The 13,809-nt window shown below is 43.7% G+C and overlaps 1 protein-coding gene across 1 annotated transcript in view; it reads left to right on the forward strand.

The window, feature by feature from the left end:
* The window catches only part of atp2b4 (ATPase plasma membrane Ca2+ transporting 4), a 130,454-nt gene extending 117,688 nt beyond the window's left edge, over window positions 1–12,766 (forward strand). The window contains exon 21 of the mRNA XM_056275335.1: window positions 10,724–12,766. Within this exon, the coding sequence (XP_056131310.1) occupies window positions 10,724–10,918 (195 nt within the window). The 3' untranslated portion in view covers window positions 10,919–12,766. The remainder of the gene's footprint in view (window positions 1–10,723) is intronic.
* Window positions 12,767–13,809: the final 1,043 nt, after the last annotated feature.

A 13,809-nucleotide genomic window follows, 5' to 3' on the forward strand; every position in this document is an offset into this window, starting at 1 on the left:
CAAAACAACAACACAAAAATAATCACAACATCAACACCACAATTTGAAATCTACCTATAACAGTCCCATCAGCCATTGCGCTCCCCCAGCGCAGACCCACCGACAGTCACAGCAACCGCCTCCCTCGGTCGCTACAGTGTGACGTCATTGTTTTGTTTGTAAGGTGCGTGTGTTTATTCACTTTATTATTAAAAATGTACATTCCACGCAACCCTAGCCCACAAAATAAAGGTATGTTTTGGGTGTTTTTGCATTTGTACGTTAGGAAAAGTTAGGCATACTGTTGGGTCTAAGATGTTACACAGCCACCTGCCACTACTGGGGGGCTGCACCCACCACTAGGGGGAGCTGCAGCCCCCCTTCCCACACTAATGGTTTCTTCCCATGATTTGCATGCACGGGAAGAAAATGACACGATTCAAAGTCACAAAAATGGACAGCCACAGAATAATAAAAAAGATGATAAAGATAAAAGAAGACAATGTGTTCGCTTCCCTGATCGCCTCCCGCAGGTCATTCCACAGCAGAAAGGCCCGGTAACCTTGACCAAGGCATGGCCAGGAATGACCTACCAGAGGATCTCAGGTTGTATTCAGGCTCGCAGGAGGTCAGGAGGTCAGCTATATATTCTGAAGTGAACCCTCTATGAGCCTTAAAAGTGATCATTAACATTTTAAAATCCACTCTAAAACGGGCTGGGGGCCAATGAAATGATTTTAAAACCGATGTGGCGTAGTCTCTCCTGTTGGACCTGGTTATGAGTCTGGCTGTGGTGTTTTGAATCAGCTGAAGTTTTTTGAGGTTTTGTTGTGTAAGGCACGAGAAGAGTGCATTGCAGGAATCTAACTGTTTCTAAGTTCCTGGCAGATAAAAATGGGCAGATTTTTGAAAATGTTCTTAGTTGGAGAAAACATGATTGGACAACAGTAAATATGTTGGTCGAAGTTGAGGTGGTTATCAAAGATGATAACAGAAAGATTATGTTATTAGAGTTCTTCGTTAGTTAACCTGTATAAGTAGTGATTTTAAATGCTTTAACACTAACCATGTGCAGAGATAGTCTAAATAAGACCAGTGCAAGCCACAGAAGCTGGCACTCACAATTGAAAAAGAAAAAATAACTGCGCTGAATAAAGGTTAAACTCTATATTTTCAATAATGTCTTCAAGGGTGTTTTACATGGACAATGTTGGGGGTAGCAGTACTGGTGTCCCATCAAGGAACATCTCTCTGTGTACTCTTATCTCAAAGCAATCCCATTTTCCAATGGCTCATTTCACAGTTTTTGGGCTGCTTGGCATGCACATGAGTGTGTGTGCATTTATCTTGGCAAGTGTGTGTGTACTTTTATTGTAGCTAGAGTACTGAGGGATTTTTTTGTTTTGTTTATGTTGGCTTGATTTTTATCTTCCTCCTACAGGACTGAGCTAGCACTGAGTAAGTGTTGGCCTGTCTAGTTGAACTACCATTATCTCCATATTGGTGGTATTTGCCTTGATGCTAACACCTACTTAATATGGGGTGAATAGCGCAATCACGTATAAATCACAGTTGGCATAGCACAGCTGAAGAATGTGTTTAGTTCTAGTGTGCCGTCGTTGGTTGTTTTTTAGTTTACATAATCTTCTAAAGCTGTTTTAACACCCAAATTCTAGGATTTTTACTGGGTTTTAAATCCTAGGCGTGCTTCTAAGGCCCCCTATTTGTCCCCCAAGTACATTTCAGCTTTTTCCTGGCAAGCCCCTTTGAGATATGCCCGGCAAATCGCGGCATTTTAGCAACCTTTGTCGCCATCCTGTCCCATGATCACCTCTGCAGCGTCACCTCCTTGTTTACACTATGCTTGAAAAATAGCTGGTAGACTTACATTATTCTCATGTGATGCTTTTTAATACATTGCCAGTGTTTGCACTAAATTCAGTTGCATTCTGGCTGTTATTAAATCAGCTCCTCGCTGCATCTACAGTACAGCAGAATAGGGAAATATACTTGGCGGTGAAAATTCGAAGCTATTGTCTTGACCTTCCAGATGGAGAGCAGATGTGTTTTCATTGGTGTAGCCTTCTTAAAGTTATGGGTCAAACACAACATGTCAAAAATGCAAAAACCTGGGATTTTGTGAGACCTTTCTAAATTGACACAATTCTAGGAAAACACTGAAAATGTCTAGAATTTCTGACCGCAGTCCCTTTCCACACAACAGGCAATCCCCATAATAACCCAGGATCTCGGTCTGGTTTGAAGGGGGGGTATAATTTACATAGGGAGTCAAAGAAGCATCCCGACGGTGATCGACTAACTTTCTTTTAATCCTTCCTCAAATGTTGACATCCTCTTTTCTTTTTCTGTAGAGTTTCTGCTTTGGCTTTCACAGCAGGGGACCAGAGCCTTAGCCTCTTTCTGTCACGCTCCCGATATGATGTCCTCCGTCGCTGTCTCCATTGCCTGTCTATTAACCTGTACACTTGGCTGCCTGTATTTGGCTTTCCTATTGCAGTTTGGGTGCTGATATTTCTTCGCCTTCTCTGAAGTAATGATTTTTTTCTTTGCCCCACTGATCTTTTACTATCAATGAATAGCAAATGTCCTCCCATTATCTCTGAAAATGCCAAACACTAATCCTTACTTAGCCACTCTCTACTAAAGTAAGAGTTGTTCAGTAAATTTATACATGCCAATAATTTTTTTCTCTTTTCTTTGTTGTTCACTTGGAAATTATAACATTTTTCTCCTTTTTGTAATTTTTGTACATTAGCATTTGGTTTTTGCTAGCTAATTCAGTGTATTGTCCGTTTGATCTTGTGATGGTGGTTTTAGATAGCACTTTAGATCCTGTTTGTTGTGTAGATAGTAGCTGTAAATAAGCTTATTTTGGTAATGTTGAAGAGTTTTTCAGTTACAGGGTCATAAAACTGTACTGTAAATGGCCAAGTGTTTGCCAAGTGCGGGGTTTACTGTTGTACGGATTGACTGAGCAATGCCATGACTTCCTTCAACACCGACATCAAACGCCTTCTCTTCTTTTTGCCTCTTGGCCCTCATTTGTTGCCCCAATTCCCCATTGGGAAACATTAAAAGACGAGGAGGCTTTCTCTCTCTCCTCTTGCTGACTTCTTCTCTCTTTGTTGTAATGTCAGTCTGCCTCTGTCTTGCCCTCCTTGAATGGGAGGAAGGGAGGATGAGGGGATAGAGGGGTATTCAGCAAAAGGCTGATAGCTATTTTCTATCCTCTCTCTCTCTCCTCCCCCTTCCCTCTCTGTCCCCTCTTGTTTTCCTTTTGTTTCTCTAATCCATATGGGCAGTGCAGTCATTTTTATATCCGTATTAGTGCATGCATGCCTGGTTGGTCAAACACAATGGGGGAAATAATTGGTTCAAGGACTACATTTACGAATCTTCAAGCATCCCAATTAACACTTTCGCCTCCTCCCTCTCTGGTTTTGTGATTTCCCTATTCCTCTAGTTTAGTCTTTAATAATGGTCTGCAGTCTTTCCCTCATCTATCCTCTGATTCTATCAGTTTCTCTTGGTCTGTCTTCTTCTTTCCCTTCCAGATCCTTTTCCCCTCTACTCTCCCTTGCACTCCACCTTTCCATCTTTTATTCCCATGCATCCCATCTTTTCTCCTACCCAAATTTTCCCTCTCTCCATCCCTCTCCTTTTTGTTCAACTTGCTTTTCTCTCCTTACTTTTCACAATAAGCTATTCTATCATCTTAAACTGCCTCTTCTCCACCCCTATTGCCCTAATTTCTCTTGCTTATTCTCCATTGGTCCATCTTTTTTTTTCTTCGTCCTCTCTCCTTTTTTCTCTGCTATCTAACTGTCCTTTGGCTTTATCTTCCTTCAGATGGATGTGGTGTATACCTTCCAGACGGGCCAGGCTGCAGTGCCTGGGGCCTTGCGCCGTCAGCCCTCAGTCGCCAGCCAACACAACGATGCCGCTGCAGCTAAAACTGTCTCTAGCCCCACCCATGTAGGACTAAGCCCTGCCTCCTCACTCACCAACTCTGCTGGGGCTCCGCCCATTCCTGCTGCGGCAGCTGCTGCTTCTTCTTCCACTGCAGGCAGTGAGTGCCTAACTGGAGGCTACCAACCACAGAGCTTTAGCTTGGCTTTCTGTTCCCCACTGCATTGTCTCATGGGAGTGCTAAGCTCAGCATGACTGAACACTTGGCTGATTCACCCCTCCTCATTGGCAAACTCTCAGCCGCCATTTCCCCTCCCATTTTTTTTCTTTTGTCCATCATCTTTACTGTCTTCATCATGACAAAATAGGTTTTAACCCACCCATTTTCTTCTCCTTGCTTTGTGTTCCATCTGTCATAAGGGAAACTTCGTCATTTTTTTTAGCTTTATCTCCATACATCGGTCCTCAGTAATGCTTACGGTTTGACAGTACCATTTCTGTCTACTCACCCTATGTCACTGGGGAATGCTGTCGGTGGGTTGAAAATTTACCCGCTTTTGATGTCATCGACAGGGATTTTAGGATGAGAAATGCATGCCCTTTCTTTTCCTGGTGCTCATTCATGCCTACAAGAATAGGAAACGAGTCGCAGCAGGCAGGAGTCGAGGTTCAGCCAGGAAGAGTTGATAATGATACAAATTCATCTACAGACTCATTCATTTAGATTGTAGTAATTTCAAAAAATTAAAATCCAAAAAGCAAAAATGGCTGGCCAAGATAGGAAATATTTAAAGCTAGAATCCTGGACTTTTACACATAAATGAATGTCAGTGACATTCAAGCCCATGCCAAACAATGATGATTAAGCCTATCACCGCCAGATGATTCTCTCCGTATTTCCCAATATATCGTGAGTTTTAAATCTGGTGTCTGGGGTGACATTCCCATGCTGGATTCCCGTGCTGGCGCACCGGAAGTGATGTGTTGTGATGCGTTTTACGTCAGTCAGCAATTTGAACTGTGTGTGACGAAAACGTTCGCATGCCTCTGATTGGCTTGCCTTCAGGGCTTTCTGCCAGAAAGCTTCTGGGCTTGAAAGCTATGTTGGGAAAACCTAAGAAGCGTCCAAGAAAAGTTTCTGATTCTTCGGAGAAAAAATAAACTCGGCGTTCAGAGGAAGGATTGAAGTCAAAAAAGGAAGCGATCGATGGCGAGGAAAAATGCTAATATCCATTTGGTGTAGCTTTTCCTCGTTGGAGAACGGTGAAAGAAGAGAAATAATTACTCTCGCTGCCAGAAGGGGGATACAAAACTTCCGCATGTCAGGTTTAACGTTATTTTGGCAGAATCTACTGACAACTCGGAGGAGCTGTGGAAAACTGAAAAGGAGTAATGTGAAATGGAGCAACAGGACGAGGAAGAGGGTTTAATCTCAGACATCAGCTTTCACAATTAATTAATTCTCTGTATTGTACGAATGGGCAAATCTTGACTATAAGCAGTAAAATTACATTTTCTCAACCAGTATTGGGTATATTCAAAAATTTGTTGCTCCTATAAAGTCAGGTAACAAACAAGAATGACATAACATCAAGAATAACGGCAGCGAAATTTCCCTCTAAATGCTGCATAGTTCTCACGTCTCTCACCCTGCATCACTTTTAAAATTTGTGCCCAGCACTTTTCACTCCTCTTGGCTGTTGCTTCATCTCCCTCGCTTGAACTCATTTTCACAATTTCTGCCATTTCTTGCCATTGACTGTATAAGAAGTGGACAACATGGGTGCGCTGAAAAGTGAAGCCAAAATATCGCCATCGCTCTCAAGTGGCTGTTTCCATTACAACTTTTAACCTCGCTCACACTTATGCAAGTGAAAGGAGCTTGGGCCGAACAAATAAAATCAAAATGCGTAGAATCATTTTCTCCCTCACGTGGTTTTTTTTTTCATTTCATCTAATTCCTCATGTTATCATCTGTCCCATTATTTATCTTTTTGATAATTGTATCTCGGTGGTGCAGTGGTTAGCATGGTTGCCTCACAGCAAGAGGGTCCTGGGTTCGAGCCGCGGGGTAGTCCAACATTGGGGGTCGTCCCGAGTCGTCCTCTGTGTAGAGTTTGCATGTTCTCCCTGTGTCTGCATGGGTTTCCTCCGGGTGCTCCGGTTTCCTCCCACAGTCCAAAGACATGTAGGTCAGGTGACTCGGCCATACTAGAAAAATTGTCCCATGGTGTGAATGTGTGTCAGCCCTGTAATGGCCTGGCGGCCTGTCCAGGGTGTCTCCCCGCCTGCCGGCCAATGACTGCTGGGATAGGCTCCAGCATCCCCGCTACCCTGAGAGCAGGATAAGCGGTTTGGATAATGGATGGATGGATGGGTAATTGTATTTCATAGAAGTTATTTGATGTTGCTCGGTGCAACATGAGGGGGTGTGTGCCTGAGGGGTGGGTTTGAGGCAGACATATGGGACCCAACACTCCACCTCCCATCTCTACTGCACAGGCTCTGTTTTAATTTTTCATTTACTGCGCAACATTAAGATGACAGCGAGCAAAATGGCGATGTTTTGGCATCATAACTGCACTGAGAGTGAATGGTGTCATATTGTCCGCTCTTTCATACAGTCGGTGTGTTCTTGCCCTCTCTCACCCCCTCTCGCTTGTCGTCAGTTGTCCTTGCTTAAGTCATCCAACATTACTTTCCTTTTCTACCTGGCCAGCTCTTTGTGTCTTCCAAAGCTTTATTCCTCGACACAATGCCGGGATCTCAGTGTTTCAAAGTGCACGTATTGTCCTCAGTGTGGCTTGCTGACTTCCAAGGAAAGGTCACGATGAAATGGCAAAAATGTGTGTGTGTGTGTATATACACTCACCGGCCACTTTATTAGGCACACCTGTCCAACTGCTCATTAGCGCAAATTTCTAATCAGCCAATCACATGGCAGCAACTCAATGCATTTAGGCATGTAGACATGGTCAAGACGATCTGCTGCAGTTCAAACCGAGCATCAGAATGGGGAAGAAAGGTGATTTAAGTGACTTTGAACGTGGCATGGTTGTTGGTGCCAGACGGGCTGGTCTGAGTATTTCAGAAACTGCTGATCTACTGGGATTTTCACACACAACCATCTCTAGGGTTTACAGAGAATGGTCCGAAAAAGAGAAAATATCCAGTGAGCGGCAGTTCTGTGGGCGAAAATGCCTTGTTGATGCCCGAGGTCAGAGGAGAATGGCCAGACTGGTTCGAGCTGATAGAAAGGCAACAGTAACTCAAATAACCACTCATTACAACCGAGGTATGCAGAAGAGCATCTCTGAACGCACAACAGGTCGAACCTTGAGGCAGATGGGCTACAGCAGCAGAAGACCACACCGGGTGCCACTCCTGTCAGCTAAGAACAGGAAACTGAGGCTACAATTCGCACAGGCTCACCAAAATTGGACAATAGAAGATTGGAAAAACGTTGCCTGGTCTGATGAGTCTCCATTTCTGCTGCGACATTTGGATGGTAGGGTCAGAATTTGGCATCAACAACATGAAAGCATGGATCCATCCTGCCTTGTATCAATGGTTCAGGCTGGTGGTGTAATGGTGTGGGGGATATTTTCTTGGCACATTTTGGGCCCCTTAGTACCAATTGAGCATCGTGTCAACGCCACAACCTACCTGAGTATTGTTGCTGACCATGTCCATCCCTTTATGACCACAGTGTTCCCATCTTCTGATGGCTACTTCCAGCAGGATAACGCGCCATGTCATAAAGCTCGAATCATCTCAGACTGGTTTCTTGAACATGACAATGAGTTCACTGTACTCAAATGGCCTCCACAGTCACCAGATCTCAATCCAATAGAGCACCTTTGGGATGTGGTGGACCGGGAGATTCGCATCATGGATGTGCAGCCGACAAATCTGCAGCAACTGCGTGATGCTATCATGTCAATATGGACCAAACTCTCTGAGGAATGTTTCCAGTACCTTGTTGAATCTATGCCACGAAGGATTAAGGCAGTTCTGAAGGCAAAAGGGGGTCCAACCCGGTACTAGCAAGGTGTACCTAATAAAGTGGCCAGGGAGTGTATATATATATATGAAAAAAACTATACTAATCCACAAAATTCAAGACACTGGAAAAGAAATGGTCCTGCGTTATCTAGGCCACTTTCTAATGACAGCAACTTGGGGAGAATATAATGTAATTGGCTATCTCATGTGAAGGGTGGTATAGCTCTGGCTAGAAACTCTCACAGGCTTTACCAGCCAATAGCATGTTTGTTTTTTTCTAATTCAAATAACAAACCATGCATCACTTTCATCATTTACTGTTGTCGCTCATCTCTCGCGTGGCTAATTATATGTATATGTGTTGATATGAAGGTGTGTGTGTAAGTAAAATTGTATTTATATAGCACTTTCAAAAACACGGTTACAAGTGTGTGTGCATGTGCGCACATGCTCAGTTTTTCGCTGTTCCTAGTTCATTCTTTTGGCCTGACTCTCCCTTCATCTGGGGGTACCGTTTGTCCTTTGTTTCCTCTTACTGTCCAGTGGAGTAATATAGGGCTGATATTTATAATGTTTGCGTTATGGTGGTACATGGATCAGCCTGACTAGAACCAGATCCTACAGATTAGTCATCTCAGATTGTATTGGAAAGACGGTCTTCATGGACAGAGAGTGGAAAGTAAGTACGTTTGCGTGTCAGCATATACACGACTTAAGTAGCAAGAACAAAATTATCATGGCACTTAACCCAAATCCACTGACATCCGAGCAGATTGGGACTTGATTTGAACAGAGTCGGTCTCAGCTGGAATTTGACTTGATTCACGGTGAAACCTGAGCTAACTTTGTTTGCTTTACTCTGATTTGCCACTTGCTTTTTATCTGGACCCCGTAGTTTGTGATTCGAGTAAAGGTGACTTGGTCCCGCCTCATCTTTTTGCAAACAGTGTTATCTCTAATCAAGGAGTAGTTGTTAGCCTTAGACAGTGTTTACTCAATAATATCGGATATACCCCAAATGGGGTGCCACGCTGGCGCAGTGGTTAGCACGGTCACCTCACAGCAAGAAGGTCCTGGGTTTGAGCCCCGGGGTAGTCCAACCTTGGGGGTCGTCCTCTGTGTGGAGTTTGCATGTTCTCCCCGTGTCTGTGTGGGTTTCTTCCGGGTGCTCCGGTTTCCTCCCACAGGCCAAAGACATGTAGGTTAGGTGAATCAGCCGTACTAAATTGTCCCTAGGTGTGAATGTGTGGGTCCTGTGATGGACTGGCGGCCTGTCCAGGGTGTCTCCCCACCTGCCGCCCAATGACTGCTGGGATAGGCCCCAGCACCCCCGCAACCTGAACTGGGATAAGTGGCTTGGATAATAGATGGGTGGATACCCCAAATGCAAGAACATCAGCATGTCTTGTTTCTTTTCAGCCTCCAAAATCCAACCTGTCTGGCTGGTTTATACATACAGTTGGGGGGGAAAAATAGTGAAGGTTTTTTCTTAGTATTTCAGCTGTAGTTTCTCTGTATTTACCTACTAATTTACAGTGACAATTACCCAACAATATACTATATTTACCATATTTACTAGGTAAATACTCAGTAATTACCTAACGAGTTTTGGTGTCACAAAAAAGAAACGTGTCGGTTCGAGGCAAAGCTGATGGAGGATATTTGACTGACAAATGGAACTCGCAGTCAGACTTAAGTTCACTCCACTTCTGAAGCACACAATCCGCAAACCGGTCCCATTCAGACTGTGCGTACAATCCATGTGGCGCCAGCTAGTTGTCACTATAGCAAGCCTCTGTGCACACTAAATGACTGCAACCCTCCTGCCCTTGGCAGTATCCTGGGTCGATATGTTTGCCTGTGGACGTGTCTTGGGTATTGTGCCGTGTGCTTTACGTGTGGACTCGTGTCGTGCCTGTGTGATTTCATCACTACCCTGAACCCTGTCCATTTCCTCAAACTTTTTGCGACTCCTTCGGTTGATGTTTTGTTTATTTTATTTGTTTTGGATGTTTTATGACATGGCAGTGTTCTTATGGTCTCCATGTGATGTGTGCATTTTTTTTATGTGTACATTCTGTTTACATTTTGCAATGTTTTTGTGTCTTATTTGCCGTCCAAACAAGCTGTGCCCTGTATACTTTGTGTTGATGTGTGATTTCGTTTTGGAAAGAGCTTCGTTCTACCTCACAGCAGCATTTTGTTCTTTAATTTTCTTTTTTGATTTTCCGAAATTATTGCGTCCCCTCTTAATCTCCATTACCAGAGCCAGATGCACCTCCACTGTTCATCCCATTAGTGCCTGCCTGCCCAGTACATCAATACAAATGACTGAAAATGGAAATTGTACCATTAGTACCATTTAGTATTTATACCACTTAGTCAACTACCCTGGGGCTTGAACCCAGTACCTTCTTGCGGTCACCTCACATCAAGAAGGTCCTGGGTTCGAGCCCCGGGGTAGTCCAACCTTGGGGGTCGTCCCAGGTCATCCGCTTTGTGTAGTTTGCATGTTCTCCCCGTGCCTGTGTGGGTTTCCTCCCACAGTCCAAAGACACGTAGGTCAGGTGAATCGGCTGTACTAAATTGTCCCTAGGTGTGAATGTGTGGACCCTGTGATGGTCCGGCGGCCTGTCCAGGGTGTCTCCCCGCCTGCCGCCCAGTGACTGCTGGGATAGGCTCCAGCAACCCCGTGACCCTGAGAGCAGGATGAGCGGTTTGGATAGTTTATGGATGGATGGATGGAACTTGTACCAGTGGTATTATGCATCTCATTCACATTTTTCTCCACTCTCTTTTGCCTTTTCAGATTAAGGTGGTGAATGCGTTCCGAAGTTCCCTTTATGAGGGGCTAGAGAACCCAGAATCCCGCAGCTCCATCCACAGCTTCATGGCCCACCCTGAGTTTTTACCCCTTTCTGAGGAGGAGGCTCGCATCACCCCAATTGAGGAGACGGGCGATGAGAGCGAGACCGAGGCCGAGATCTTTCCCAGCTCTTCCTAGGGACGGGGAGGGAAGCCGACCCCCCCCCCCATTACACCCCCCCCCCAATTGTCAGGAGTCCTCCAACTGATCACTGTCTCATTTTGCTCATTTGTTGTTTTTTTTAACATCACAGCAACCTCCTTTTAGTGTTCCAGTTGTAAATTACCTCCTCTGACCTTACCACTTCAGCTGTGTTCACCACAAGGTGGGAATAGTTGTCACTCTACTGGTACTCTCAATCTAGAGTTTCACACACACACACACGCACAAAACATGTACACACACAGCCGCACACATACACACACAACATACCCTACCCCCCGGCTCATATCCTCTGCATTGTCAACCTTATAGTCAGGATATTATTCAGTGACCATCAACGCTTCCACCTCCTTCCCGAGGCTCAACGAATCCCTCTTCCTCCTCCTCCTCTTCCTCCTCTTTCTCACAGCCATTCCTGCCAACTATGCCAAGTTCTGTTTTTAATGGCTCACGATGACTGCAGCACTATCTTGTAATTATGTGAAGCAAAGTGACATATGAAGAATCCAACGTATTGCAGTCCCCTCCCTTTAATTCACACAAGGAAGTCTCCTCCCACCTTTTTAAGGGGCCATTTCCTGTCTTGTTCACATGTTTTTTTGTTTTTGTTTTTTTAAATGATCATCTTTTTGATCAGACCGCCTTTTTGTGTGTGTGTATGTGTGTGTGTGTGTGTGTGTGTGTGTGTGTGTGTGTGTGTGTGTGTGGGTATGTGTGTGTGTGTGTTCAGTTAAAACTGCTGCCGGAGACTGTAAAACAGCATGATATGTTAGTTCTGTGCTCGCTTTTAAGTCCTGCATAATGTTCTCAAATGGCACAGAACTTCCTTTTTAAAGAGCTCTTTAATTCTCATGTACATATATATTTTTGCTCTTCTATACAACTTAGAGGTGGGTTTGATGACTAGAGAATAACGGGCAATTTTCAAAGTTTGTTCATTGTCAAAGAAATTCAATTTTGTTGAGGATTTTTAAGGTTTTATTCTTTCTTTTATGTACAGATTGTTTCTTTTACAAGCTTCTAAAGAAGATGTGCTGATGACTGATTCAGCGTAAAATACCGAAAACGTCTCTTGAGTGTGACACTACACAGCTTCGAGGTTGAACTGTCCAAAAAAAAAAAAGTTTTTTTTCTTTCCGTTCTTCATCACGTCCCTATGGGTCAGTTTTTATTTCATGTACTACTTTGTATTTAGAGGGACAGCACTGAGGGTGCGTAGCGCTAACGTGTACAAAATGGCCGCCTCCACCGAGAGGACTGGTCATCTCTACAGTATCGGTAGAAGGTCATCATGTACAATGTAAAAAAAAAAATTAAAAAAATTAAAAAAAAACTGGGAGGGACCTCTGACCTCATCTCATCTAATCAGGGATACTTTATTCAGCCCTTACCAAGTAACTAAACTGTTAACATACTGCCTCAAGTTTGAGTTGAGAATACTAAGTGTTCAAATCGAAGAGGACACTGACTTACTTTAACGCCCCGCTCCGTGTTGTTATCTTTCATTTAAATTGCATAGGAATCGTGGTGGGACACACAACTCGGCACATAAGAGGCATGTTTTTTTTTTGTCTTTTTTTTCCTTCTAACTTTTGTCCTAGTTTGTCATTTATGAAAAAGAGGGGGAAAATTGTCAGTGCAAATTGAAATTAGATTGGGTGTTATATTCAGATAAAGGGCGTCCAGCTCACCTGTTTGAACTCGTGTGCCTGTGTGTTTTGATTTAATCCATGTTGGCCATAGCTTATGACATTTGGGAGTATTGCTCCCGCCCAAACCACCAGGATAACAATCGTCATCCAGGATCTAAATACATCATGTGGCTCCTTCTGTGGCTCATCTCCTGCTTTTTTTTCCCCCCCCTCTCTCTCTCTCTCTCTCTCTCTCTCTCTCTCTCTCTCTCTCTCTCTCTCTCTCTCTCTCTCTCTCTCTCTCTCTCTCTCTCTCCTGCCGCTGGTATGGGGACCTCCTCCTTTTAAGTCCAGCTGCAGATTACAGTCGTAGAAGTCAAAGTTATCGGTCCAAAGATCACCACCACAATGTCTCAAAGACCCCCCTCCCCACCATCATCTTCATCATCATCATCATCCGGCCACTTGTCGTTCGTCATACTGCGCTAACACCTGGGCTCCTTTACATGAACAGGTGTAGAACAAAGAGTGCAGTAGCTCTTGAAGTAGGTTATTGAATACAAGTAATACTACTGCCATATCGAAACCTTCTTTTTTAACGTAACTCAGAGCCATATTTTATAGGTTGTCTATATTTTGTATCCCATTTTATCCCATTAAACTTTCCTTCTGATCCTTTGGATTTTCTCGCCCCAGCCCAACCAACACCCGCCCCAGCCCCTTTCCAAAAGTGACCAAACATGACAAAAAAAAAAACAAAAAAAAAACAGGAAAAAGCAAAGAGAAAACTACAGTTGTCACTGCCAAACTTAGTTAAATGGACCTTTGCGATGTTTACATGTGAACCAAGTCAGTGACAGTTAGCCTGACCCCCATCCATACCCGTACTTTCTCCAGTCTTAAGAGTTCTGTTCAATTAAATGGGGATTTTTTCTTGCATGGTTTTCATATGAAATGCAATGGTGTGCTCATTTTTTTACAATTCCTCTGTATTTTTATATTAAGTACTTAATATTTTGGAAATATGAATATAATATGTAAAGGCTGAAGAATATGGTTGACAGTACAGTACATGAATGATATGAATCTACTGTGGAGTATGTCTTTTAAACGTCTCTCTATATATTTTTTTTCTTTTTGCCATGTTTGTCTTTGTTATCTGACAGTAGGGCTTAAAACCCCCACAATGACTTGTTTACTTACCGTTGACCATGTGAGTTAAATCTCAGCAATCTA

Source organism: Lampris incognitus, chromosome 2 (genome assembly GCF_029633865.1).
Source record: "Lampris incognitus isolate fLamInc1 chromosome 2, fLamInc1.hap2, whole genome shotgun sequence".
Classification (NCBI taxonomy): Eukaryota; Metazoa; Chordata; class Actinopteri; order Lampriformes; family Lampridae; genus Lampris; species Lampris incognitus.